Source organism: Saccostrea echinata, unplaced genomic scaffold, assembly GCF_033153115.1.
Source record: "Saccostrea echinata isolate AGI-Se365-2 ecotype Australia unplaced genomic scaffold, CSIRO_AGI_Sech_v1 ptg000009l, whole genome shotgun sequence".
Classification (NCBI taxonomy): domain Eukaryota; kingdom Metazoa; phylum Mollusca; class Bivalvia; order Ostreida; family Ostreidae; genus Saccostrea; species Saccostrea echinata.
In genome coordinates this window covers 53,864,514-53,884,646 of record NW_026889758.1, presented here as the reverse complement: position 1 = coordinate 53,884,646, position 20,133 = coordinate 53,864,514, and the positions used below count along the sequence as shown (strand labels likewise).

General features: G+C 33.9%; 1 protein-coding gene across 2 annotated transcripts; it reads right to left on the bottom strand.

The window, feature by feature from the left end:
- Positions 1-2,321: 2,321 nt before the first annotated feature.
- On the bottom strand, positions 2,322-17,044 carry LOC133183117 (uncharacterized). Of its 2 annotated transcripts, XR_009720582.1 has the most exons (12): positions 16,547-17,044; positions 15,734-15,852; positions 14,512-14,754; positions 14,089-14,300; positions 5,436-5,864; positions 4,943-5,140; positions 4,466-4,567; positions 3,915-4,058; positions 3,497-3,658; positions 2,817-2,960; positions 2,638-2,724; positions 2,360-2,434 (listed from the first exon to the last, which is right to left on the bottom strand). XR_009720582.1 is itself a non-coding variant. In XM_061318075.1 (11 exons), exons 1-11 carry the CDS (start codon positions 16,861-16,863, stop codon positions 2,372-2,374), a joined length of 2,133 nt encoding a protein of 710 aa, XP_061174059.1. In that variant the 5' UTR covers positions 16,864-17,044; the 3' UTR covers positions 2,322-2,371. The 2 variants fall into 2 exon arrangements, 1 of the variants encoding a protein (XP_061174059.1); XM_061318075.1 differs by lacking the exon at positions 2,638-2,724 and having other exon boundaries at positions 2,322-2,434.
- Between the last annotated feature and the right edge of the window lie 3,089 nt (positions 17,045-20,133).

Here is a 20,133-nt window from a genome sequence, read left to right as displayed (position 1 = left end):
CACTAACAAAGCGATTCATTACAAGAAATTTAATTACACTCTGTACGTAAAAATATATTGCGTTGATGTGATACCGTCAAACAACCAGAAGTCTCTGATGAGACTGTAGCTCTACTGGTCTGTTTGTATAACAAAAGAAAAGTAGCACTTGGATTTGAAACAGTGCAACATGCAACAATAAATAGAATTATGTATCTTAATGTAGTCTACTTTTGTGACAAGTTATATTGAAATCAAATGAAAACTAGGAGTAGTAGCGTTTTGAAAGTATTTCATAGAAATTTCTATTTCTAGTAACCATGACAACACCATTCACCCAAATAAAAAAAAACAGAAATACATATTATGTATCATAGTGTATTCTATCTGTGTGCCAAATTAGATTGAAATCAGACCAAAATTGTAGGAGGAGTAACATTTTAAAGGAATTTCACAGAAATTTCTATTTTAAGTAACCATGGCAACACTGTTCATCGAATTCAAAAACCAATGCAATAAATTATGTATCTTAGTATAGTCTTCTTGTATGCCTAATTATATTAGAAGCAGACTAAAACTGTAGCAGGAGTAGCGTTTTAAAGGAATTTCACAGAAATTTCTATTTTTAGTAACCATGGAAACACCGTCCATTGAAATCAAAAACCGATGCACTAAATTATGTATCTTAGTGTAGTTTACTTGTGTGCCAAGTTATATTGAAATCGGACCAAAACTGTAGGAGGAGTAGCGTTTTAAAGGAATTTCACAGAAATTTCTATTTTTAGTAACCATGGAAACACCGTCCATCGAAATCAAAAACCGATGCACTAAATTTTGTATCTTAGTGTAGTCTACTTGTGTGCCAAGTTATATTGAAATCGGACCAAAACTGTAGGAGGAGTAGCGTTTTAAAGGAATTTCACAGAAATTTCTATTTTTAGTAACCATGGCAACACCGTCCATCGAAATCAAAAACCGATGCACTAAATTATGTATCTTAGTGTAGTTTACTTGTGTGCCAAGTTATACTGAAATCGGACCAAAACTGTAGGAGGAGTAACATTTTAAAGGAATTTCACAGAAATTTCTATTTTAAGTAACCATGGCAACTCTGTTCATCGAATTCAAAAACCAATGCAATAAATTATGTATCTTAGTATAGTCTTCTTGTATGCCTAATTATATTAGAAGCAGACTAAAACTGTAGCAGGAGTAGCGTTTTAAAGGAATTTCACAGAAATTTCTATTTTTAGTAACCATGGAAATACCGTCCATCGAAATCAAAAACCGATGCACTAAATTTTGTATCTTAGTGTAGTCTACTTGTGTGCCAAGTTATATTGAAATCGGACCAAAACTGTAGGAGGAGTAGCGTTTTAAAGGAATTTCACAGAAATTTCTATTTTTAGTAACCATGGAAACACCGTCCATCGAAATCAAAAACCGATGCACTAAATTATGTATCTTAGTGTAGTTTACTTGTGTGCCAAGTTATACTGAAATCGGACCAAAACTGTAGGAGGAGTAGCGTTTTAAAGGAATTTCACAGAAATTTCTATTTTTAGTAACCATGGCAACACCGTCCATTGAAATCAAAAACCGATGCACTAAATTATGTATCTTAGTGTAGTCTACTTGTGTGCCAAGTTATATTGAAATCGGACCAAAACTGTAGGAGGAGTAGCGTTTTAAAGAAATTTCACAGAAATTTCTATTTTTTAGTAACCATGGCAACACCGTCCATTGAAATCAAAAACCGATGCACTAAATTATGTATCTTAGTGTAGTCTACTTGTGTGCCAAGTTATATTGAAATCGGACCAAAACTGTAGGAGGAGTAGCGTTTTGAAAAATTGTTTACAGACAGACGGACAGACAGACAGACGGACGGACGACGGACACCTTACTATCGCATAAGCTCTTCTGGTCTCTGACCAGTAGAGCTAAAAATTGAAATTAGACCCAACTGAAATTGTGAGAAAATAGCATTGAATTTTCTTACAAAATCATGCAATAGTAATTAAAATGAATCACAATGTTTATTTTACGTTATTTTTGACCAGAACTTTATTTTCTTGTCAAATAATCTCTCTATATTAAAAAAAAAAATCTCACAAGAGTCAGTAACTTCTTGCCAGTGAAATTTTATCTTTATCCAATGAAATTCTAGCTATAACTTCTGTTTGTATGCTATATACCCTTCCTTACCCGCAAGGATGGACAAATTCCTACATATCCTGGTTTATTGAACGCAAACAATTTAATTTTTTCCCTCTTAATGACGTCAAAAAGTGTTTATTTGTAGTGACATATTGAGGTAAATATGACTTTTAGACTGACACAACAATACAACTCATGCAAGTATGCATATTTTAATATTCTCTAATGTGTGTCACAGCAATCCGAAAACATTGAATGACTGCACATCCGGGCAAAACGTTCTCTGCTTCGCAACCTATAAAACAAAATTAATGAAATATGAAATCAGCGCAGTAAGTTTTACAAAAAAATTAAAGGTCTATCACTTGAGAGCTATGCCATATTGTAAATTTTGAATTTACCGGGTGGCAGTAAATACAAAAATTTACAACACGGCACCCGGTAAAATCAAAATTTACAAAATGATTCCTGTATTATATTACAGGGTGTCTACTGTACCTATAGTTGTTGACAGAATATACATAGAAAAACCCTCTGTGTGTTATATTTCCACCTTTAGCAGTAGCCAAGTATGATCCCTGGCAACTTGAAAAGATATAAAGATGATTTTACTCGATGTAAATTTAAGTTTTACCACACATTTACGATAAAAACACAGTAAAAAAATAAATGTTTACCTGTTCAGCTTTGCTGTTTCTTTCTGACATTGCATTCAGTATCCTGTTGTTACCGTTGTTGATTACCCTCTCTTTAAATGACGTCACAGTGTGACTGCATTCTCCAACAGCACAATCGGGATCATTGTCTATGCATGCTTGATACTATAAGAATTGTACAAGCTGAATCATATATCGTAAAAAAGAGTACTTAATTAAATAAATGCTTTATCCTTCAAAGAACTTTGAAGACAATAAAGGGACTCACGTATGACTACTAGTACATGTTTTTGACTTTCTTGAAAATATTTTAACATTGTGTAATAGGATATATAGGGTGTGCACGTCGCAAGAAAGATTTGTTCACAGGATGAAGCTCTGCCATTCAGTTAACTGAAAGTCCACTGAAAGGTGACTGAATGGCAGAGCTCTGCCATTCAGTGATCTTTCCAGACTTTTCAGTGATCTTTCAGTTTACTGAATGTGTAGGTTCATCCTGTGGTTTTTAAAATTAATCTGATAGAAGGTGCAAATGCTGTTTTTTCCCTCGGAACTGCGCATCTATACTCTACGGACGTACCACAGGAAAACTAGTACAACTCTGATTTGTACATTGTAGAATTTTAGACAATGTCGTTGGCTCCTTGAGTATCCTCCAGATTAACATATTTACTTAAAAATTGTTCTGTTATTACATGTACCTGTTTGTAGATACGTGTGTCCATGCCCTGCTCAATCAAGTACACAGCTATATCCTCTTGACCTTTGTCCACACAGTCAAAGAGCACATGACTGTAGCGGTTTAGGTTTCCATACATCAACACGCCTTTAACCAGGTCCTTAATCTTGGGCAAGTCGTTTTTCTGTTTAGTAAAAAAAAAAAATTGCAAATTTGAAAAAGTGTGTGTGCAAGAACCTAACAGTCATTAGAAATTCCCATCCGCCTCAATACCTCTTTGAAACAGGTATTTTACTGACAAATGGCCGATTCAACAATTTGCAGTGTATCCTGAAAGATTATTTAAGTTCATGGCGAAAAATTGATATATTAATTGCTGAATGAGTACAGATATAACATGCTTGAATATTTAGTTAAGCTTCACTGAGACACAAAAACACCTTTACAGCCTCCATAAATGCCCTTTCGAAATTGGTTTGTGCCAGGAACACATCAAGTCTGAATTCCTGGATCTCCTTCTTTAACGCTAAGTACGTTCTCTGCCCGCAAACATCACATTGATAGTCAACGCTTGTACGTTCTTGCTGAAACGGAACCAGCAGTCATTACTTCTTTTTCTCAAAAAAAATCCCAAATTATTGCATCTACTGATAACATTCAACAACCGCATCACTTTTTTCATGGATTAATTTGTAATCGGCACCAGCACATACAGGTTTTTGTATAAAACATGCATAAAAGGAGGGGGAGGGGGCAGAAATGCTACTTCTAGTTCTTATGATTTGTTGGATTTATATATGCATTCTTGTAAACCTCTCTACCACGGAACTTTCAATTATTCTGCAAAACTAATTCAGCTTCTTTCCACAAATAGCATGCTGCCTTACTTGAAATGTGATTTTTATTCCTAGTGGTATTGATGTAATCTTAACTTTCAATTCCACGCCATACAATTTTAATTAACATATTTTCCTTGTGTCGTAATTCTTACCACGTCCTTGATATCAACTGATGCTCCCTTTTCAATCATGAAATCTATGATGTCATTGCCTTCCAGAAAGATTTCTGCATAGTGTAACGGCGTTCGTCCTAGCTGTAATTAATAAAATTGTTTTTTAAAAAAAAATAATTTTCAGCAAGTAGGAAAATCTTCCATTTTTGTAGCATGGATCAGTTTACACGACAGTAACTACAGTCTCTGATAGCAATTAAGATGAAAAAAATCGAAATTAAATAAAAAATCACAAAATAGTTTGCCTGAAAAGCAATTATTTTTCACCAGAACATCTATACACGTGTTGTTATCTATATTTTCGAACATCACACTAAAAGCTCATACGTGTGACTAAAGAATCCAAAGACATATCTTTAAGAAGTGCTCAATTCTTCTGCTAATGTTTCCCTTCGAGGAACCTACATACAAAAACAATAATAAATGGATTTTTCAGTTAGGCCACAATGTTCTTACATTATCCTGCATGTTGAGAAGCTGAGGATAGTGAGTTGACAGGTATTCTACTATTGACTTATACTGATGCATAACAGCAATATGAAGGACATTTCTCCCACAAATATCCTGAGCACAATAATACTTCCTTCCCAATAAATTCTTTAATTGCTGTAGATCACCTTCGTGTGTAGTTTGGAATAATTTGCAAATGTGTTCCTGTAACAGAAAGTGATTTCTACAGTAAAATACGCTTGTAGCAAATCATTCGAAATTGAAATCCTGGATATAGTCATACATACATGTACATTTATCACCGAGATGATGAAACTAAGCAAATAGCTTTTAGGGGAAATTATCTCTCTGTTATTATCATAGTTCACTATTTATTGCATGGGATGCAATTTAAGATTTTTATTGCATGAGATGCAGTTTAAGATTATCTCTGTTATAACTGTATTTTACTATACAATGTTGTTGTTGCATGGAATATATGGCATCAATTACACTGTACCTGAACATTTTTAAATTTGTTCAGTGTTTCTCTCAGTTGTGTAGATTCACTATTTCTTGCTATCCCAAGGGCCGTCACCCCATCCTTATCCTTAGCTTTCAGAACTCGGTCATATCCCAGTAGAATCATATCCTCAACACGTGACATGTCACAATCCCGAACGAGGCTGATCACGTGATTATCTAAAAGTTTACAGTAATGTAGTTTTTTCTCTTTCTTGGCAATATCATATGCTGTAAATCCTTGTTTATCGCGCAATCCTATCCGGATTCCTTGACTGAGTAGAAAATTAATCATTATTTCTGATGAGTCTTGTGAAATGGCTTCAAACAAAACTGTTCGTCCATTGAGATCCCTGACGTTGAGATTAGAGCCACGTAATATCCGGTAGGCAATTTCATCTGATGGTTTGAAAGGGCCACCTAGAACCTACGAGTAAAAAGGGAAAAAAATGTTTAAAGACATACGCAACGTACCATACCTACTGATAATTTTTCAAGATATTCTTAATTTATGATTATAGTGCCACCAGATGTTCGTAGACAAAAAATCAGCATGCATTACCAGGGGTTTAAAAAAGATATCAATTGATGAAAATTCTTGTATAATTCAAAGAAAAATATACAAAAATTACTAAACATAATTATATTCTAGATGTTTTGTTTATCCAAACTTGTTTTAGAAGAAGTGTACAACAGCATATATAGACATTAAATTGTAGCACACGGTTCCTTTAAGTATTGGAACTCTTCAACTCCAGGGGAAAAGACAATAAAGTTCAAACTACGTTGCGTATGTCCTTAAATTACTAGTATGTTCACTTTAAGGTCCGTTGATTTCCGATAAGAGAGATAACTCACTGGGATAGACAACAGAATTGTCTTGTTAAAATGTTAATTTTCCTCGCAGGGCAGTTTAAAATTATAAATTGCATTTCTTATGAAACGTCGTAAGTTTTAAAACAAAAAACAGCCTTAAACTGTATTCTTCTGTATTTTTTTCACAAGGCAAGACAATTTTCATAAAACAAATATGGATGTTTAGTTCCGACAAATTATCCAGACACAAATACACTTGTATGCCATTTTTTTAATTGACTACAGTTTACTTCTCCGAGAACAGGATATAAGAAAGATTCCGATACGGAAGCCATTCATATTTGGAAATAACAAGTCAAGACAATTATCTGTCGCAAAGATAGTATATCAGGGTATTTCTTTAATTAGAGTTGAAAACAGTCTTGAGTGCAAAATCTAATCCAGCTTGTCAGACAAATTTTGAAATAAAGACTATCACTGTGTAAGAGCATAAGATATGCTGATATACGGTTAAAATGTTGAACATATTAGAGACAGAACACTTCCCATGCAGTAATTATACAATTTAACAATATTATTCCATTCAGGCCGTGAACCTGGGATTAATCAATTCTAGAACGTGCCATAAAATACTTGTCATTTCTCACAGTATTAATTATAATCACACACAGGGAATTTGGATATTGCGTGGGGAATACGTGAAATATGAATGTATAAAGTACAGAGATACTAACTATAGATACATTTGTAGGTTTGAAAAAAAAAAGTCCGGGTTTCATAACCTAGGACTTTCAGTGGACACCCCATGCAAGTTGACACAAATCTAGCGGTACTTCGTATGAGAGAAACTCAATCTAACACGTCGCGCATTCATTGTTAGCTGATAGCTGTTTACCGGCTTCGATACGCTAGCAGCTTCTGAGGTACTTATTCATCTTAAGTCTTTTGTTGTTGCAAAACTTCATTTGCACAGGGTGACCTAAGAATATAATCCAGATTGCCACCAACGCTCTATGTACGTAGGGAGAAAACTGTACGCAATAGTTTCATAGAGGCAGTTATAAATGTTGGATTTTATGCATGATCATATGTATAAAGTACAGATACACTGACTACATACATTTGTAGGTTTGAAATAAAGTTCGGTTTTCATAACATAGGACTTTCAGTGGACACCCGGCGCAAGTTAATATAAATCTAGCGGTACTTCGTTGATCAATCTAACCCGTAGCGCATTCGTTGTTAGTAGATAACTGTTTACCTGCTTTGATACGCAAGCAATTCTTCTCGGGTACAGATTCATCTAAAAATCTTTATTTATTGCAAAACTTCATTTGCACAAGGTGATCAAAAATTTGCATAAATAAAATCCAGATTGCACCAACGCTCTTGGTGCGTATTTCAAAGGGACGTAAGTTAAGTTGTCTATCTTTGTTAAGAAGTGACTTTATGCAAATTTTAAAAAGATATGCCCAAGGTCAGACAAAATTTGTATAAAATAGGTAGGTATGAAGGGTGGATGGTGGGGGAAATTAATCCCACGGAAGATTTTGTACTGCATAGTCTGAAAAGTCCGCGTCGAGTTTGATATAATGTTCCTCACCTGTCAGTAACTTCCTCCTTAAGCAGAGGGGGGGGGGGGAGGATTCACATAGATATATCATTCTGCATGTTGTACAACATAGAGCTGAAATGTTCGCGTTGAGTTTGATCTGATGTTCCTCACCTGTCAGCAATTTCCTCCCAAAGCAGGGAGAAAATTTAGGGCCGGGTTTCACAAAACTTTTGTAAGATTTGTCCTAATTAAGGTTATCTTGAGATATGACTTATGATAATCATAAGATTTGTCACTGCTATTTCACAAAAACTATCTTAAGTGTAAGAAATCTTAAGACAAGTCTTAAGACAATTTCATGCTTCAATGTCACGAGGAAATTAAAAAATAAATATGTTTGCAAGAAGTTTAGTTATCTTTCTTTCATTTTCTTTAAACTATTGAAATAATAGTGTGTCTCAAATAATTTCTTTTGCAGTTATATTCTCAGAAAAAACAAACAAACAGCATTTTATTGCATCGGCTTCAATGTACTTTGAAAGGGGAGGGGGGGGGGGTCAGAAAAGCTAATTTGAATAAATTTCATTACGAAAATTTATTGAATAAAATTTTCTTAAATGTCTTTTTGCTCATAAAATAATAGTTGCTGACAAAATATATATGATTCTACTTTTGCAATCCACAACTGCATTTATTCCTTTGCAAATAATGAATGGCTTTCCAATAAATTCGGTTGAAACGCCAACTCGTGTTCACAGTCCCCCCCCCCCCGGTTCGTTCATAAAAATCTATGTAGGGTCTGAGCCGATGAACTACTGCAACGAAATAACAGTGGTAACAGAGGAATTAGAGAAACGAAAGAACAATTTCCAATCAGAATTTAACAGTTTCAATTGCTATGTAGAAAACATGTAGCATCAAATGGTACAGCAGTAATTATAATGATTTTTCATAAACATTCCGGCGGATTAATGGGGGTACCTCAAGAACTTAAACTATTTGATTTTCATCTAAGTTTGTAAGACTGAAAGACTGTTTAGTTTCTAGGAAAAAAAATCACCACAATGTAACAAAATAAATTATTGTAAAACGCTTAAAAATGCAAGGTGGCTACACCAAAGTTCGATTTTGTTTACAATGTACTTTCATGGGTGGGACTTGTCCGAACCATAATATATATATATATATATATATATATATATATATATGTATATATATATATATATATATATATATTACGAAAACATATCAATAAATCAATTACACTGTACATGTATCTCGAATCGCGTTAGTCATTTTCAAAATTACATAAGTAGTGATGCTTAGAAATAGAAAATATGATGAAATGATGAAAATATAATGAATTCAAAATTAAATAATTTTGAATGAAGTTTTAAATAATACCTGGATCTTACAATACATTCATGTATACATGGCCGGAAGAAGGAAGTTCTAGCTGGGGGCGGAGGGGGGGGCGTGAATTTCAGTTGGAAGGGGGCACAAGCAAATAAGAATAATGGGGACCATAAAGTAGGTATATTTTGTTTTCTATCGTATAGTATTTATTGGCAGAATTATTATAGGCGGAAAAGGGGGGGGGTCATTGTTCCGACTGGCCTGATATAGTCCAAAGGATTGTTCTATCGCACATATCTATAAAAACCGTTCTCTTTTAAAAATTATTCGGTTTTGGGCCAAAAGATATACTGTCGCCATGTTCACTTTAGACTTAAGACAGGTATCTAGTTGTCTTAAGATTAAGATAGATCTTTTAATAAATTTTATAAGATATGAGAGTTGTGAAAAAGCTATGGTGCAATCTTAAAATAATTTTCGGTCTAAACTAATAAAAATTAGTTATCACTATAGGCAACAGAGTATGTTATTTGAGTATTAAAAAAATGTATTTTAATAATTACTCCGTTGTAATACATTGTAAAGTGTGTGTTTTAATTAGTGAAATAGGTTTTAAAATAGCCAATAATGGATATTTAAGGTACTTGCAAGAGTCGTAAGTCAATAAAAGATTACCGAACTTGTGTAAAGCATTACTCCTATCATAATTTAGCTGCAGACCTGTAGCGTTATAGTTTGATATTTCAGTCTTTGATCATAACGCTACAGATCCCGTAATGTAAATAAAGTGCAATTTACGGCGCAAGATTTTCTGCGCACTTTGGGGAAGTATTTCGCTACTTTCCAGCATTGTTCAATCAACGACCTTTCATCCCCTAATTCTAGACATATTCTATAACCAACCTGTATATTTTATCTAACCTCCTAACCCTTTATAGTTGTCTCTACAGACCTATGTCGTTGAACCATTTTTGCAACGCAGCTCTGTTAAGGCTGCATAAAGGGGGCGGGGCCTAATTTATACGGGAAAAGTTTTCTGAGACATCACACAAATATAGCAATTCCTCACAATAACAGAAAATGAAATAATTTGCGATTCTAAACTGCATAAGAGTAATAGATCTTGACCATTTTTTGAATATACATAACAGACATATTCCTTAACTTGAAAAGTGCTGCTACTTTCCTGAAATCGAGAGCATTACTTAATTACTACATAAAATACTTGATAAAGGTCACAGATATTTCGACATAAACCAGATAACTTGAAATTTAAACTATTAAAATGCGAATTCTATTTAAAGCAGCAGCACTTTCCATAAACTACAAGTTATGCAGAAACAATTTGTTACTTAATTTTTTAATTTTAACTAGGGTATGCCCTTGCGATATTGAAATTTGTTTGTGACCTATATACAGTACACATTATATGCATTTATCACGTGACTGTCAAATAACGTGACCAAATCAAATTCAGTACAGAGCGAGGTATAACAATGTTATTTCAAATAATATTTAAAGCCATGTGATAATATAGTACCTTTACAAAAATAATTCAGTTAAAAAAGGTATGTATTTTTGCACGGTTATATTCTGTTGATTTCTTCGAAGTACGCCTTAACACTGCTGCGAATCTTCAGGGAATTTTTTTAAATATCTGGTGAGAATTTGAACTATACTTTTAGCCATAAAATTCGATTTTGGGCTCAAAGAGGCTTAAAACCTCATACTTTTTTTTTCGATCGCTCACGCGATCTCATATATATTGAAGTCGCCTACGGCGACACTATATTTTAGCGCGTTTTTCTGGGGACCGGTAAAGTCGTTCCGAGATATTGGTTTGGAAACAAAAGCGCAAGTTAACACAAATCTAGCGGTACTTCGTTAATGAAAGAAATTCGCTCAATCTAACCCGAAGCGCACTAGTTGGTACCTGTTTACCTGCTTTGATACGCTATCAAATCTTCTGGGGTACTAATTCATCTAAAATCTTTATTTGTTGCAAAACTTCATTTGCACAAGGTGATCTAAAATTTGCATAAATATAATCCAGATTTCATCAACGCTCTATGTGCGTATTTCAAAGGGACGTAAGTTAAGTTGTCTAACTTTGTTAAGAAGTGACTTTATGCAAATTTTAAAAAATTATGCCCAAGATCAGACAAAATTTGTATAAAATAGATATGTAGGAAGGGTGGATGGTGGGGGAAATTAAACCCACTGCAGAGGTTATACTGCATAGTACTGAATGTCCGCGTTAAGTCTGATTTTCCTCACCTTCAGCAACCTCCTCCTGAAGCGGTGGCACGGTGGAGGGGGGATTCATATATATATATATATATATATATATATATATATATATATATATATATATATATATATATATATATATATATATATATATCAGTCAACAGAGTATGTTATTTGAGCATTAAAGAAAAGAAATAAAGTTTGAAATGAAATCAGCATTGTTTGACCAGTTAATTAACATTACTTATGTATAAGCAACAGACATTATAATGAAAATATGAAAGAATGCTGGTTGATTCCTGCAATGCACGTCCTACATAGTTTACTTGCTATTTCTTGATTATGCTCACTCTCATATTGTTATATCTTTTAATATTGTATATATGTTTGTTATAACTATATGCGATCTGATGTGTAGTATGACGCAAAGAAATAAAGTACTTGTTGACATGAGGAACTAAATAATTACTTTGTTGTAATTTATGTACAATGTATTTGTTTTAATTAGTAAAATAGGTTTTAAAATAGACAATTATGGATATTTAAGGTATTTGAAAGAGTCATAAGTCAATCAAAGATTACCAAACTTGTGTTATCTAGCTGTAGAGCAATACTGAATACTGGCTCTTATCATAATTGACAGAATCCCCCAACAGATAGTACACAGTATTGTTTTCACAAAACCAAATACACGTATTTACTATTTAGGAGAGAGAAAGAGGGGGGGGGGGCTTTTTCTTAATTTTGATAAATATATTGAAAGGGAAAAGATATGCATATTTCACTTGGTCTATTGCAATGGCATCTTGTCATTGTTAAAATAAAGTAGTTTCAAACTGCAAGAGTAACTGCAAGATTCCTGGACGCTGGAATGCCAGAATTAGACAGAAAACTGTAAGCAATAGTTTCATAGAGGCAGGCCTCAAAGCACACAGGTCATCCCTTTACAAACACGTTTCACACGACAAGAACGCACGTTGCTACCAAGGTTTCCATGTGATCAACAAAAAACACACAGAATGATCACTATTTAGTCCCGCGATGTCTCCATTTGAGCAATTATGGTACGAAATGGATTAACAAATTTGATTTCCATATATTCGACTTCAAACGCCACAACTTAGCTGAGGCAAGCGCTTATGGAGGAGTGAAATCTCATCTCTTTTCGAAGTATTAACCATCTGATAAATTTTATGCTGGAAATTATACCAGCGGCTGTAAATGCGGAATGAGAACACAATCATGCGATGCTGACTTTCGAAATTTTGAATTTTTAAAATTCAGACCTACTCCTTATTGTCAAAATTTGCAGGGTTAAAATGTCCTTTGATATGAAATTATGCCTTGATAAATGATAACTAGAACTGTCCGAAAGGGACAAATACCCCCCGCTGGGTTTTTCAGAGAAGGTACCAAATCACCAATGTTCTCTAGATGTGAGAGGTGTTCACAATTTGCTTTAACATTTAGAGTGAAAATTTAATTACTCATTATATTTTTTTTAATGAATGAAATTAAGGTACAGCCTAATAAAACATCAATACTAATAATTACAGTGTTTTTTTATTACATTGAAGAAATAGTTTGCAACTATCTGTCATCTTTGTGAGACATGACACTCTGCAAATTGATTGTTGAAAAAAAAATATCATGATAATTAATTATACAAAATCAAATTGATCTTAATACCTTTATATCAAACTCATTTTAAAAATAAAAGGCTGGTTCCAGTAACTATGTATTTTGACAGACATAAATTACAATTAAGAGACTTAGACAACAGAGATCTTTATTTCTTTCTGCCCAATTCCCAGGAGATATAGATAAGACCTGCTTGATCAGAGATGCCTTAACAGCTTCCCACACTGAACTCATTAATTAATCTTTAACTGGATGCATGTCCACTCATTACTCCCAAGGGACAAATGGATTTACACTATCTGCTGTGTAATGTAAAAACTGTTTTTAATACCTGGTGATGTTTTTTTTCAGTTTTAATGAGTAGCTTTAAGCTGTAGTTCACATTTTTGTACACTTCAGATGTTCTAGATTCTATGTCTCAAACCTTAGACATTTATAAACCCATAATGACTTTTTCAATAAAAATGAAAAAAAAAACATCTGTAAAATGCAGAAAAATTATCAAATAATGTTGAAAATACCAGGTGTACATCTTCATATGGTAAATAATGAGTGTACAAATTTTCATACAAATCTATGCAATAGCCTCTGAGAACAGGTCCGGACAAAACCACACAATAAAAATGAAAAAAAGACCTGTAAAATGCAGAAAAATTATCCAATCATAATGAAAAAACCAGGTGCACACCTTCATATGGTGAATAATAAGTGTACAAATTTTCAGACAAATCCTTGCAATAGTTTCCAAGAAACGGCCTGGACAAAATCTCGTCTACAGACAGACGGACAGACAGACGGACATGGTGATTCCAATATACCCCCCCTAAACTTCGTTTGCGGGGGGTATAATTATGAGTGAATTATAGCATATAATTATATTTGGCTATCATTGTGTCGCAAAGTAATAAAAGCTAGCCTTACACATTTAGCCTTACACAACGCAAAATCAAACTGATTGTAATTAATTTGCATAAAAATTCACAGAAAAATAAGTGAAAACATATACATGTACATGCAGGGTAATGCTACTTACGTGGAAAAAGAGAGGCTTAGGTTTTTCTTTATCTGGTTCTGATGAAAAGAGTACACTAGTGTCGGCACCGAGCTCCATCATTATGTCGACTGTCTCCAAACATCGTGTCTCCCAAACGGCCACCAGGAGCGGGCGTGGGGCTATTGGTGTATTAGGGGCCGCAAACTGGTAACTGTAGTCTTTGGTGTTGACGTTGATGTTTACTATAATTTCTGTAACAAAAAAAAAAAAAAACATTATGATGACGTAGATTTAGAAAACCGGTATGCCAATGAAGGTATTTACGATTGACAAGACTGAGGTAGATAAGAGGGCGGGGCATTTTTTTTTTGTCAATATAATTTGCATATTTATTTTAAAAAAGACTTCATGTAATTTCGTTCCCTCCCCCTTCCTTCTCTAACAAACAAACATCAATCTTACGATCTTTAATCCACTGTCTAATTAGCTTAGCCTCACACTCAAGCAAGGCGGGGATGAATTCGTTTGTGTTTTCGTACTCTTCTATGAGCTCTACGAGATTCCGCCCATAAGCTGTCTCTAAGAGTCGGGACTTAAGGTGGATTGTCTGGCGATTCTTGACCACAGTTACACGGCACCAAAACTTCAACAGACGACGTATCAGCTCTCTGTCTGGGTTGTCTTCTTGAAGAGCGCGGTACAAACCTAGACAAGAGAATTGAGGTGTCAAGATATTAGTTTGGACATTAGGCAATCTCTGGATACATTTTTGTGGTATTGAAAAAAGTTCCCAATTATTTAACTTCATTTTTCATCGAAAATAACAGTTTATTAGACATCTATTTTTGTTATTTATTTACCGAAAACTTGTGTCTGATGCACCTATTTAACCAAGATATCATTTAAAGAATTATTTCTCAAGTTTGAGTGGTAAGTTTTGATGTAGTTTTTACTCTTATACACACAGACACTTGTTTCGTATATAGGATCACCCCATTCTTTTTCTTTGAGGGGTGGGGAATCATAATTTTGCTAAAAGTATCGCTTGTACAGTTTAAAGAAAAACAAATTTGATAAAATTTCTGTACCATTTTCCAATCTTGTTTTTTTTTTTTTTTAAAAAAGCACACTTTCACGTCCGATTTTAGTAGATACACTGAAAGTTTATGAATATTAGTATTTTTTAAAAAAAGATAACGCCTTAAAAACACAAACACACGCAATTTTAACATGGCGTTTAAAAAGTGATCGATTAAATGGAGAGCGTGGAGAGCGACCCGGATTTGACAATTTTACGAAAGCTAATTTCATCTTGGCAACTCTATACACTGGGTCGAAGGAATTTCACAGTATGACACAGGGGGCAAATTTTCTTATATATACGAGTGTACTTTAGCAAATGGCATCGATAAACAAAGATGGAACGAATGTCCCGAAGTAAGTTTTACAGACTTGACTTAAATATAAAAAAAAAATAATAGGGTGAATCCCCTTTTGTTTTCGTCTGTTCATTTACAAATGAAGGAAATATACATTATATAAATACGACTTTCGTTTCAAATGAATAACTCTGTACATGTGTCGGTCACTTATTCAGTCCTCGTCGGATACGGGTAACCCATGGGTGATTAGTAAAAGACGAGATCGCCCGTGGGTATCCGACGATGTTATTCCGTGTTATTACCAGGTTTGAACATGTTGTAGTAATGAAGAGTCTCCTCCCATCCCTCGGGTTTCTCCTCCAGTAAAACATCGGCTGGTGTCTGGCTCTTCTTATTGCGAATTAATGGATCCGCCCCACTCCTACCAAAAATAATACACAAAAAAAAAAAAAAAAAATTAAAATGATTTTTTGAGCATTGAATTCGATTTCTCGTAACAATGTATTTTTTATATTTAGATTTTAAGTGTACAAGTGTATAAAGACTTTAGACGAAAATACTGAAATGTATCCGGTTTTCCTTTATATAAGAAAAATAATACAACGCTTCTCATTATGTGGTTTGTCAGATAGTTAACACGAACATCATTTAAATGACATGTTTAAACAAACGATTCTGGTTTAAAAAAGCAGGAAATGAGATGAAATTTTGTGGACGTAACAGAAGTTCGTTCTTTGATGTGATAAAACAATAATCAAAAATAAATTAAATCCAGGAAAACTTTTAAAGAAATTTCGCTTACACTTCTGCATATATATGTGTGCAAATGAGATATAAATATATATTTTCGGTAAATATATCTGTTGTATATGGATTATATAGTCATTATATATTCTTATTGCAGATTTTTATTGATAATAAAATACTTGCACAAGAACGTCAGAAAGACACTATATCCTTGAAGAGCAAAAAAAAAAAAATTTTTTTTTTCATTTAGATTTAAAATATTTGATTTTCCTATTACTGAAATTCATGGGGATAATAAAGGGTCATATTTTCAATTTTAAAAAGCATAGAATGACAAATTCACCATAGTCTTCATGCTGTGTCCTTACCGAATAACAGAGACCAGTACACGATGGGTATGTGGTTTCCGACAAATCTTGTGGAGAAACGTGTCCCCATTAATATCAGCAATATCTAGATCCATGCCTTTACACGCCATCAAATATATGATCCCCACCCCACGGGCGCTCGTGAAGTGGCGGATCTCCTCCGCCAGGAGGTGCATAAAACTCTCCCCCGTCTCTTCATCTCGTGCGTTAAGGTCCTTGCCACTGTAAGCATAGTTGTAACAAGCATCAAACACTTCATCTGCATCGTCAGATTCTTTGAGAAGTTTGTATAACTTGCCTTCTCGTAATCTCGCCATTTCTCCTTAATAAGAGGTCAACATACAAAATGCACACAAATTTATCGACCGCTGTGCTGTAATAATCGGTCTTAATCCGAGAGGTGTTAGCGATTTGGTTCCTTTTTTTCAGAATGTGAATGAATGCATATACAGAGTATTTACATTTTGACGTCAAACCCGGCCTTTCGTAGATATACCTTCAATTAAAATAAAAAAGAATATGTATCTCGGTTAACTTTACTAAAGCAAATATCCTTGTGTCCAAAGTTCTTACGTTTAAATGAATAATTTAAAAAAATGCGCACTGGGCTTGAAAAAAAAACGAAATTAAAACGTCTGACGTATATTTAATTAAGATCATACATAGTAATGTAGAGAGCAATCATATATAATTAATTGTGAGAAATATTTTAACTAATTCGTATAAAAAACATATCTTACCAACAGTTTTTGTTGTACTGCACAGCATTGTACGCTGTACATTATGAACAACCAAATAGACCGCCGTCCTGTGTATAGAAGGAATAGTTGTGTTTCGTCAATTTCCTTGTTAAAAAGCATTCAGCGGCGCATTAATCATTAAGTACTTTAATAAGTTTTGTTGTGGAAAAATCCGTTCAAATAGAAATAGAACATTCCTTTTTTTAAAGTCTTCTTTCTACTGCACAATTGAAAAGAGATAGGAAGAAATCGATATTTCTATATCATATATTGAATTTGGAAGTTCCTTACATTTACAAAAGGCTTAATACGAGTCCATTGAACACTTGACAAGTAACTTGCCTGTAAAAGACCAACTCGATGAACCAAATAATTTTTAGCAGCATATTAAAATTAATATGGTGCAGATTTCTAAATGCATAGTCTACACCTTGTTGTACAGGTATTTACAATTTCTATTTCCTTCAATTAAATAGGAATTTTGCGATTAGATAGTTATATAGGAATATTGCTTTCAGATAGTTATACAAGAATATTGCTATTATATAGTCATATTTCATATATTACTCCTTTATTTCCGAGAGAGAGAGAGAGAGAGAGAGAGAGAGAGAGAGAGAGAGCTTGTATATATGTTTAAATATGGACAGTTTGAAAAAGTGAACACTATTATATTCCGCTCGTGTGATCATTACCCTTAAAGATCTTATATCTTGTATATGTCATTGATCTAAATAAAGATCACATTACAAGATCAAAGTGTGCATTCAAACAGAAGTGGTATTTACACGCTTGATGCTTAATTAGCAGGTACTCCCGATATAATGATATTATATTGTATGGAGTTTTATATATTTAGCTATATTAATTGGGAATGCGTGCAATTTTCCCTGCATACGACGGAATCAGTGTTTGCTTATTTATGTTTGCAAAGTTAATATATGCATTTTTCAATTTATTCAAATTAATTATTGTATATAAATTTTCAAATCGAAAATCTGCAGTTCTTTCAGAGACAACACCTACGTTGTATGATCATTGTGTTTTATGATTTTGCTTAGTGCATTGTATATATAGACTATCTTCGGAGGGAAACGATCCATTGGCCTAGTAAATGAAAGACATATATGTATTTAGAATATTTAGAAAATAATTGCTGATTAGTTGATAAAATATATATAACTAACAGTACGCTTTGTTTGGTGGCCTCTAAGTTGAATGGATAAAACACAAGCGGATAGAATTGGTACAGTTTATAAATGTGTATACTTCGTTTGGAGTTCTTTGCTACAGCAGTGCCTTAACATTATCGATTAGTATTTTCTGCTTTTGTTTAAAATGCAGTTGTGCATTTCCTTTCGAAAGACAATGATAAATTCAGCCTTTAGGGCTTAAATGCACACAATCTAAACGTACTTCTTTTTTTTCTCTCCTTTTTTTTTTACGACGTTTTGATTATCTATCAGTCCGGTGATTACTGCAATGAGTAGTTCTGCAGGTGTCGACAACTAATTTAGTGTTGCACCGTGGCTTAGTCAAAATTGTGTTTATTTTATGGACGACCAAAGAGCTTTTTATGGTGATGAAGACCAAGTTTACCTTATGGGACTCGAGGTTATGTCTCTAGAGTTACGACAGTGTCCGGCGGAGGGATTTATAGGAGATTAAGTAGGCACAGCCGGGAACCATTAAGAACATCTGGGTTTGTCCGTAGAATATTCGCCATACAATTTATTTATTGTACAGGAACAGTATAGACTAAGACCTAAGTTTTGTTTCATATACAGTTTTATTTCTGATGTGTTTTCCTTTTCTGAGGAAAAAAACCCCGAATATTTTGAAGGATTTTTGCAAGTTACATTTATTATAAAAACATGAGATTACGAAGACGTTCCAACTGTGCTTTGAGCAGCGGTGTAATAGGAATTCCATCGAGGAGGTATTCGGCACTAATGGATTATCATTCATCCGGCACTTCCGGTCTCGACCGCCGAGGATCACTTCCGGCTTCGATGTTACGTTTCACGCCTCTCTTCCGAATCGAGAGGAAAATTTCACAGTTCGAAACCTCTCGTTATGACGTGCGCTCCCTGAAGTTCGATACTTCCATTGATAAAAATCACATCAAGAGACTTCTATTCCTTGTGGGAATATTATTTGTGTTTACATTTACTGCTATATCATATTCCTTTTACAAAGTGCTTAAAAAGAAATACAGTGTTTGAATGACCTTTCTTGTAGCAGAAGAGGCCCTCTCAACCTACATCGAAAACAAGATGATTAGTCTTGGATCCTTAAATTGTCGGAGTGAGATTTTGATGAGGAAGAAGGGACAACCTTAAAATCTCAGCGACTTGAATTCTGACTTACCTTAGTGCTATATACGTTTGCAGAAAATTTCGCAAGCGTAAAACCTTTTTACGTATATTTACATTAAAATTCGCAATCTACAGGCAATAGTTGAAAAGGAAGGCATCTAAATGTGGATTTAAAGTTGACTTCAGACGTGACGAAGAATCAATGTGAATGTCTTTATAATTTTTTGTTAGTAAATTATTTTATTTATTCATGAAAATGGAAAAATGTCTTGAATGTCAATGGAAAAATGACATTTTACACGTAAAGTGGTGTAAAGGTCCAGGTTAAATCGTGGGCGTCTTGTGTTTCAAATCTCGACTTTCTTTAATCTTTTTTGCTACATGTTATGTAAGATAATCGCGCGACTGTACGTGTATATACATGTATATATATCAAACCTTTGATGTGCCATCGCTTTCTGTGTTTTATATTTGGATTACAAAAAAATATGCCTGATTATAGGTTATCAAAAAAAACTTTGACATTTTTAAA

What these genes read in the sequence shown, in the direction of transcription:
- LOC133183117 (XM_061318075.1), bottom strand. Translation starts at nt 16,863, where the DNA reads ATGGCGAGATTACGAGAAGGCAAGTTATACAAACTTCTCAAAGAATCT. An exon ending in GTACTGGTCTCTGTTATTCG is followed by an intron (nt 15,853 to 16,546) that starts GTAAGGACACAG and finishes TATTTTTGGTAG; the next exon opens with GAGTGGGGCGGATCCATTAA. An exon ending in CTAAGCCTCTCTTTTTCCAC is followed by an intron (nt 5,865 to 14,088) that starts GTAAGTAGCATT and finishes TTTTACTCGTAG; the next exon opens with GTTCTAGGTGGCCCTTTCAA.